The 9,150-nt window shown below is 41.4% G+C and overlaps 1 protein-coding gene across 1 annotated transcript in view; it reads left to right on the top strand.

Annotated features, from left to right (window-relative positions):
* The window catches only part of DIS3L2 (DIS3 like 3'-5' exoribonuclease 2), a 480,187-nt gene that overhangs the window by 91,463 nt on the left and 379,574 nt on the right, over nucleotides 1-9,150 (top strand). The window contains exons 6-7 of the mRNA XM_058429965.1: nucleotides 3,298-3,363; nucleotides 6,947-7,048. Coding sequence (XP_058285948.1) covers nucleotides 3,298-3,363; nucleotides 6,947-7,048 — 168 coding nt within the window. The remainder of the gene's footprint in view (nucleotides 1-3,297; nucleotides 3,364-6,946; nucleotides 7,049-9,150) is intronic.

Here is a 9,150-nt window from a genome sequence, read left to right as displayed (position 1 = left end):
TATGAGGGTGGTAATTCAAGTGTTGGCTGACCTTTCAGATAATTGTGGTTGATTTCTTAATACTAACTTGATCCTATGGAGTATCCTCAGGCTCTGGAATTATGGCTCTTACATCACTGTCCTGAATCTCCCTTGTCCTGAAATCTTTTTATTATATACTGTTTGATTTTCTGAAATGGTCTGCAAATTGAGCTTATTTTTTATTTTTATTTTTATTTTGACTCTGTCACTCAGGCTGGAGTGCAGTGGCGATCTCGGCTCACTGCAACCTCTGCCTCCTGGGTTCAGATGATTCTCATGCCTCAGCCACTCGAGTACCTGGGATTGCAGGCATGCACCACCATGCCTGGCTAATTTTTATATTTGTATTAGAGATGGGGTTTCACCATATTGGCCAGGCTGGTCTCAATCTCCTGGCCTCAAGTGATCTGCCCTCCTCCGCCTCCCAAAGTGCTGGGATTACATGAGTGAGCCACCACGTCTGGCCTGATCTTATTTTTTAGTGAGGTCCAGGATATTTAAGTGTGTTTCTAAGATGAAATCTGAGGTAAGGGACTGCAGCTAAGTCTCTCCACACATAAAATCTTTAAATACAGATGATCTTTATTTGACAAGTTGTTTAACCTTTACAGGTTATTTTCTTTCCTGAATGATGTTATATCCCTGCTTTGATTCTCTGTCAAAAATTGGTGTGATTCTAAAAGGAGAATAATCTTTCATTTTGGCAAGCAGCTGGAAATTATATCCACAGACGTAGACTTCTATGTATTATTTTATCAGTGTAGTATTCTATGAATAAAAATACAGAGACTTGTCTTTTAAAATGATCCTACTTGAAAAAAAAAATGATCCTACTTGAGCATTTCTAAGGAAACTTCAACTTTGTTCTTTACTAGCATTGAAAAATTGGCCACATTCCTCAGATACAGGGGATTATCAGTCTACTTCACTTTCTTGCTATGGTGATAGATGCAGGAATGGGCATGTGACCCAAATCAACCTCAGCAGACCTAGCCTTGGGACTTATTTGCAGAGTCTGTCATTAAGAGTTTCTCAGGTTTTGTTTTTGTTTTAATTTTTTTACTGGGATCTCTAAGAGGATGGAATGTAATTCTGGGGCTACTGGTATCCTTGCATCCTTCATCCTTCTCTATGAGGAGAGAAGCTATCCTGATAATGGAGCTAATATTGAGGAAAGCTGAGTTGAGACAGGCACATACACACATCTTTGCACACACAGTCCCACAGATATCATCTGAGCCTCTCAATTTGATCAGATTGTCTCAATTACATAAGCTAATAAGTTACTTTAAAAAAGACAGCCAGTTCAAGTTGGTTTTTTGGTCTCTAGTAGCTAATAGAGGCAGTACTAATATATTGACTATGTTTTAGAGACTTAAGTCAAAATACAGTAAAAAGTAAGAGTCAAAAAGCAACCACCCATGTACAAGGTATATCTATATACATGTGTATATGTTCATCCACTAAATTTCAATAATTATTCCTCCTGTGAACTCTGTTCAGGTAGAAATCTGGTCCTTCTATCTCTGTTAGAAATTCTTTCGTAGGGGCGGAGGTTGCAGTGAGCCAGGATGGCGCCACTGCACGCCAGCCTGGGCAACAGAGTGAGACTCTGTCTCAGAGAAAAGAAAAAGAAAAGGAAATTTTTTCCTAGGGCTTGCTTTTCTAGTTTACCCAGATTTACTTCCTGCCTTTTTTTGTTTGTTTTTTTCCTGTTTCTGAGCCTTAGAACTTGGTGTGATATTCTGTCAAATTGCCTAATGCTCTCTGTTCATTTCCGGCATCAAAAATATTTATCACCTTGGTACTGAGAGAACTCTAGTTGGATCCTGCTGTGTTCTGTGAACTGGGTCTCCTCTGGGAAGTATGCCTGCTTCTCAGTCTCGTTAGTGATTTAGTAAGGAGGCTTGCTTGTACTGGAGTTAGGTTATGGTTCTTTTTTTTTTTTTTTTGAGATGGAGTCTCACTCCGTCGCCCAGGCTGGAGTGCAGTGGCGCCGTCTCCACTCACTGCTGCAACCTTCGCCTCCCGGGTTCAAGTGATTCTCCTGCCTCAGCCTCCTGAGTAGCTGGGACTACAGGCGCGCGTACCATCACGCCCAGCTAACGTTTGTATTTTTAGTAGAGACGGGGTTTCACCATGTTGGCCAGGATGGTCTCGATCTCTTGACCTCGTGATCTGCCCGCCTCAGCCTCCCAAAGTGCTGGGATTACAGGCGTGAGCCACCGCGCCCGGCTAGGTTATGGTTCTTTAGTTGATTGTGGTGGCCATGCAGGAGAGGAGAGAGGGCACATGTTACAGAACACTTGTAATTCTGATTCAAACGTGGGAACAGTGTGCAGAGGCCCTATAGCCAGACCCTTAGATCTTTGAACTCTTTTTCTCCTGCAGTCCAAGCCAGGTCAGCATAGAGGAGGGCTCCTTGACGGGTGCTGATTATTTCTCCAAATCTCTTTTTCTTTTTTTTCTTAAAAGAGTTAAAACATAATTCAGCCATTTTTAAAGGGGGTTAATATAGTTTTCCGTACTGTATCACAAAAAAACCAGAAAGAGAGAGACAGATCCTGCTGTTCTGAGTTGTTAGAGACCTATTCTTGGCTGGGTGTTGTGGCTCTTGCCTATAATCCCAGCACTTTGGGAGGCTGAGGCAGGAGGATCTTGAGAACCCAGGAGTTCTAGACCAGCCTGGGCAACATAGTGACCCTGTCTCTACAAAAAATAAAGGTAGCCAGGCATGTTGGCATATACTGGTAGTCTCAGCTGTTCAGGAGACTGAGGTGGGAGGATAGCTTGAGCCTGGGAGGCCGAGGCTGCAATGAGCTGTGATCACACTAGTGCACTCCACCCTGGGCAACAGAGTGAGACCCTGTCTCAAAAAAAAGAAAAGAAAATAAACCTGTTATTGAGCTGGTGGGATTTAACCCAAGACAGAGTTTGCAGTGGTCTGTGAATGGTGTATAATGGAAGGAAACGGCAGATAAGATTAAAATAACTGAAAAAGGTCAGTGGACATTGAGAAAGTCAAGGTCTTGTAAGCCAAAGAATAGAGAAGTAGTTTCTCTCTCTTTTTAAAATAGAGATGAGGTCTCACTATGTTGCCCAGGTTGGTCTCAAACTCCTGGGCTCAAGCAGTCCTCCACCTTGGCCTCCCAAAGTGCTGGGATTATAGACATGAGCCACTGTACCTGGCTGATAAGTAGTTTCTCTAGGAAAGAGAAACCCATGGGAATGTTTTTGAATAAACGGATAATGTAATCAGAATTTTTATTTCTGGAGATTTATAGGGTGGTGTCACTTAGAAGACCAGGGAATTTATGGAGCTCTAAGATTGCTTGTAAAAAGGTAAGTGAAGGATTTGGTGACTGGTGTGTTAAGCAGTGGGAAGAGTCAAATGTGGTTGCAAGGTTTTCAGCTTGAGTGGCCTGGAAGAAGTAGTAGTGGTGTTTGAAGAAAGAGAAGAACAGGAAAGGGAAATGCTTTGAGGGGAAGGACCAGAGTGCTTTTGATGTTTTGAGTTTCAGGTGGCAGTGGCCTTCATGGAGTTTGTGTTGCACTGGGAAAGACATAATAATATTAAATAAAATACTATATGTAGCATACTCAATGGTGATGTGTGCTGAAGAGGAAAAAAATAAGGAAAGGAAATATGATTTTGGGGGATAAGGATTGAGATTTTAAATAGGGTGATGAAAGAAGACCTCATTGAGAGCATGTCTTTGGGAAGAAACAAAGGAAGAGAGGAAGCTTTTCCTTATGGAGATCTTGGGGAATGACAGTGCATTCCTAGTGTGCTCAAGGAATAGCAAAGGGGCTGAGGTAGAGAATTGTCAGAGATGAGGTCAGAGGGATCGGGGGTGGGGGTGCAGTCAGGTAGAGCCTGTGCATCATAGGTAGGATTCTGTTTCTGGCTCTGATTGAAGTGGTAAGGCTTAGAGTGGTAGGAGTAGAGAACTGACATATCACTTATGTTTCATAGGCTCACTCTATTATGTTGGGAATAGACTGAAAGGAGGCAAGGGTAGAAGCAGGGAGACCCCTTACATGGCTATTGCTTATGTCCAGGATGGAGACGATGGAGACTAAACCAGGATGGTGGCAATGAAGGTAGAGCTGACAAGATCAGCTGACAGTTGGGATGTGGGGTGTGTGTGCGTGTGTGTGTGTGTGTGTGTTGCTGTGTGTTTGAGAGAGGGGGAGGTTGAGGTGGGGTGGGGAAGGAAGTCGAATGATTGATTGATAAGGACTGCACAGGGATCTTGGCCTGAGTAATTGGAAGAATGGAGAGAAATTGTTCATTCTTTGGCTGTTAACTAGATAAAAGGTACATTTGGAGTAGCTACCCTAAGCAAACGAAGTTCCCAACAAATATGCCCTTGAAAATGTCTGTAAATATGTCTTTTAAATGATAGTGCCCATAGTTAAATTTTATAATGAAAAGCTTATTGGCAAGCCTTGTCAAGAGCTCCCTGTGGAAATATCAGTTGCTTTTCTTGGCTTCAAGGTGTTTCCTGAACAGTGTATTATCCTTTGTCCCCAGTGTGCCATTAAGAGATTTGAAAGTTTGTTAAAATATGTGTGGCAAGTGAGTGCTGTCATTTAAGCCTGGCCAGGGAAGCTAAGAAATGAAAAGCAGCTCTTTGCTGGACTTCCTGACATGCTTTAGCTCTGAATCCGAGGCTCAGGTAGTGGGATGGACAGGGCATTATTTTCTGTGCACGAAGTGTCAGTGGTCACAGTTCTCAAGCCATTTCAGCAGAAAATGTCTGTGGACATAGGTATATGTGAATCTTTTGGAAAAACTCCATAATACCAAGTTGATAGCAACCCCCTGCCTAAGGAGAATGTAATAGGGTTTATTTGCTGCAACAGAATTTCCAGTGCTAATATAGACTTGCTCTTTTTATAAGATTTAAAACAGCACTCTTCAATGATGGTCTTTGTGCTCGAGGAAAGGTTTTTTCTATATCAGTAAACAGGGAAGCTATGAAATGTTTCATGCTTGGAGTTCGGGTGAGCCAGCATAATGGAAAGGTTACCTGGCACTTTTATTTAGAATTCCATTAGAATTTTTTGGTTACAGGGAATTTTTCTGTTTGCTTTTCAATTTTGAAATACAGTATATTGATTTTAAAAGGAAGGGAAGAAAAACCTAATGCACATCAAACAGTTTTGAAGTGACCAGTTTCTTCTCTAGATCCTGGTAGGTTTGAATTGCTGTTTGCAATCGATCTAACTTACTACACAGTGTAGACGAGATTTCCTGCTTTCTGAGTGACGGATTGCTGCTTCACAACTCTGGAAAGATCAGGAAATGTCCCTCTGAGGTGTTGCCAGATCTAGGCTTTCTTTCCTTCATCTGGACATTTGTGACTTTTCTTGCTAAGACACTTGTTTTCAAGTTGGGGAGCAGTTAACTTTATGGTTATATTTGCATTTATATTGAAAACTGGAGTTATAATTTATATATGAAGGCATAGAATTATTTTAGAAAAATGAATTTATTTCAGTGTCTCCCAATTTTATTCATTTGCATTTATTTATCTTGTATCTCTTACAGTGATAAGTTTCAATTTTGATGAAATAATTGTTGACTATTTCCTGGTTTCCAGACACATTATGTTAATGGAGGACGTTGCAGTATCATGAAGTATCTTATGGACATGCATTTTAATTTAGCTGGCTCTTGCTGCTTAGTATTTATTTCTCATTATTTTTTGCAAATTTCTTTTACAGCTGATTCAAGTCTTTCTCATTCTCTTCAGAAGAGGAGAAAAGAGAATCAGTATTTACTGAGCACATTGTCTGTGTCAAGGATTGTGGTGGGAGACTCTCAGAAATATAAAAATGAATGTGATGTGGTTTACTGTCTAGTGGAAGAAAAAATATGCAAACAAATAAATGGAATATAGCCCCATCAAGGAACCTTTTTTTTTTTGCTTTTGAGAAAGGATCTCGCACTGTTACCCAGGTTCACCACGTGAGCAGTGACACAATCACGGCTCATTGCAGCCTTGACTTCCTGGGTCCCAACGATCCTTCCTCCTCAGCCTCCCGAGTAGCTGGGACCACAGGCACGTGTCACCATGCCTGGCTAATTTTTTATTTTTGGTAGAGACGGAGTTTTGCCATGTTGCCCAGGCTGGTCTTGAATTCTTGAGCTCAAGTGATCTGCCTTCCTCGGACTCCCAAAGTGCTGAGATTACAGCTTGAGCCACCACACCTGGCTGAGGAACCTTATAGTGAAAGAATGGCTAAGGACTAGCAGTGCTGCAGAGGAAGGCAACAACATTTATGCAGAGAGAGAGAAGTTAGTGGAGAAACATTCACAGAAGAGCTGGGTCTTGAATTTTGATTATTTGCTAGGCCAACAAAAGGTTCAGAGGCATTTCATGCAATGTGTGTCAGAGATGGGAGCCTTATGGGTGAGGTTCACTCTGAATCTATTTGTTTTCAACTCCTGTGGATGATTTCCTCCAGTGTCCAGGACTAAGAGAATTGGATTTAGAGTCCTAGACCTGTATGCATGTTACAGCTCTGCCATTTAGTAGCTGTGAGATTGCGACATGTCTGAAGTCATTTCCTCCTCTGTGAGATGGAGATCCTCATTCTCCTGTGCATCACCCAGGGTCATTGGGTGGATCCAATCAGTTAATGTGTATAAAAGCACAGGGACGATTGTGCAATAGAATGTGAAGATTCATAATAAAAACTTCAGTGTTTCTTGTGATTCCTGTATCCATAGTTATGTTTAAATTCTCTCTACTTTGCTCTCTCCTGTTCCTTGTTGAAACCCCATTATTTGAGTCTTCCCCAAGGGCTTTATCCTCAGGTTCTCTTTTCAGTAGACACTTGGCCCTGAGCCACCTTTGCTTAACTGTCAACCCATATTATGGGTAACTCTCTAATCTGATTTCTGTCCTCCAAGACACTTCTAGTCTCCAGACCTACATTTCCAGCTGCCACCTGGATGTTCCTCATCATCTTGCGCTTCTCGAGTCATCTGAAGGCTATATTTGTTTCCTTATATGTAACTGCTCCTAATTTTTCTGTTTCTGTTGTCTGAGTTCAGGGCCTTGCAATTATTTTTGACCCTTCCTTCCCCTTCCCCTTGCTTCAGGTTGTTCTTCAGGATTTAAAGGCTCCCAACTGAGCGTATTGTTATTAAATCCTTCACTTTACTTAAGCTCCTACCATGTTCCAGGTACTTGTGCTAAGAGTTTTTCATTTGTTATTTTAGTTCCCACAATAGTTGTCTGATATTAGACACTCTTGCCCCCATTTTAAAGATAATGAAATTGAGATTCAAAGAAACTACTTTTCCAAGGTGGCATTGCAGGTAAGTGCAGAGCCATGACTCAAGCCAGTTGTGTTGTCCCTTGAGTTTGTGCTCTGAACCACTCCACTCTGCTGTCACACTTCACTGACTTGACAGTAAAGGCCCAACTCATTAAGTTGGCACTTAGGGCTCTTGACATCTTGATCTTCCTTTCTCACTCTTGTTGTATATTTTCACGATTATTTGCCATTCCTAAAGGAGAATTTGCATTTTCTTATCTCTTTGCTTTTCCGTATGTTCTTTCTCAGCTTAGATACCTCTTTTTCATGTGCACCTGTCAGAATCCTGAAGGAGACAGGGCAGTGTAGTGGAATAAGCCAGGGCTCCGGAGTCCAGTGGATCTGCTTTCTACTTTCCCTCATAGTCCTGATCTCTTCTACAAAGGGCTGGACCAGTTTACATTCACACTAGATATGTACTGCTGTGTGTTCTTGCTAGCATTTGGTATTATCAGAATTTTTGCCCATCTGTGGGTTTGCAGTGATATCTCATTGTGGCTTTAATTTGCATTTCTCTGACTAATAAGGCAGAGCACCTTTCCATCTTTATTGCTACTTGGCATCTCTATTTTGTGAAGTATTTTAAGCCTTTTCTTCCATTTTTCTATTGGATTATTTGTCTTTTACTGATCTATAGGGGTTCTTTATATATTCTGGATATGAGCCCCTCTGTGGCTTGCCTTTTAAAATTTCTTTTATTATATCTTAGAATAAAAAGAAGTTTTAATAGAGTTGAGTTTATCATTATTTTTCTTTTGTGGCAGTGTTTTTTATATATATTTAAAACATATTTCCCAACATACTTTCTCACGTTTTCTAAAATTCTGCCAGCTTTTTAGATTACATCTTCCTTAGCTATTTCCCACTCCCAGTATTGCACAGTGTCTCTGACCCGGCAAATATTCTTGTCTTTGAAATAGGATGCTACAAGGCATTTTGCCATTCCTCTGCCAACACAAGGCCTGTGTTCCCCTTAAAATTCTGACATCATGCTATACCCAGCCTACTTTTCCAGATGGGTGTCTCTTCTTCTCCTGTGTCTCTGAACTCAGGATTCTGGGCTTAGTTCTGTTCCTTTAAGTGGAGAGCCTCTCATAGCTGCCCCTCAGTTTCAGCCATCCTTCATGGTTTTTCTGGGTGCCCTCCACCCCTACCCACTGCCCCACCATGGGTCCTGCTGTAGAGGCCAGATTGCTGTTCTCTGTCTTCCAGAGCATAGGGAATCCTGCCTGATGGAGAAAGGCTTACTTTTTCCTTTCAGCACACTACCATACCACTCTTAGTGCCCAATTTTACCTTCCAAAAGAAAACAATAGGTAGATTACAGATCTGTCCTTGGTAAAACTAACTTCAGGGTATATCTGACACAAGTTTCTCTGTGTGTGTGTCTGGGAGTTGGCGGTGAGGTCAAATAGATTAAAATAAGTATTGTAATGTGCTATTTCTAGAGCATTTTTAGTGGCTGCAAATGCCATTTATTTCTTATCAATACTCCTCAGTTGATATCTGTCTATATTTTCACTGCTTATTTTTATCAGCAGGGTTTTATGTGATGCCCATCCCACCCTGTTCATGGAAAAAGACTGAGAGTGAAAAAGTTCTTTATGATCCAGTGATTTGATTCTCCCACTAATCTGTTTCTGTCCTGTCCTCCAGAGATTAGACTAAATCTCCAAGGGAGAAATAATCCCATTTGCAGCATGCACTCAGGTAATAAGTGCAGTCAGCTGCCCCACCCTCGCAGGTCTATGGAGAAACCAGAGGAATTTAAAAAGTCCTCAGTTAACCATGTCA

Source organism: Hylobates moloch, unplaced genomic scaffold (genome assembly GCF_009828535.3).
Source record: "Hylobates moloch isolate HMO894 unplaced genomic scaffold, HMol_V3 SCAFFOLD_1, whole genome shotgun sequence".
In the NCBI taxonomy this organism is placed as follows: Eukaryota; Metazoa; Chordata; class Mammalia; order Primates; family Hylobatidae; genus Hylobates; species Hylobates moloch.
This window is presented reverse-complemented; position numbering and strand designations above follow the sequence as displayed.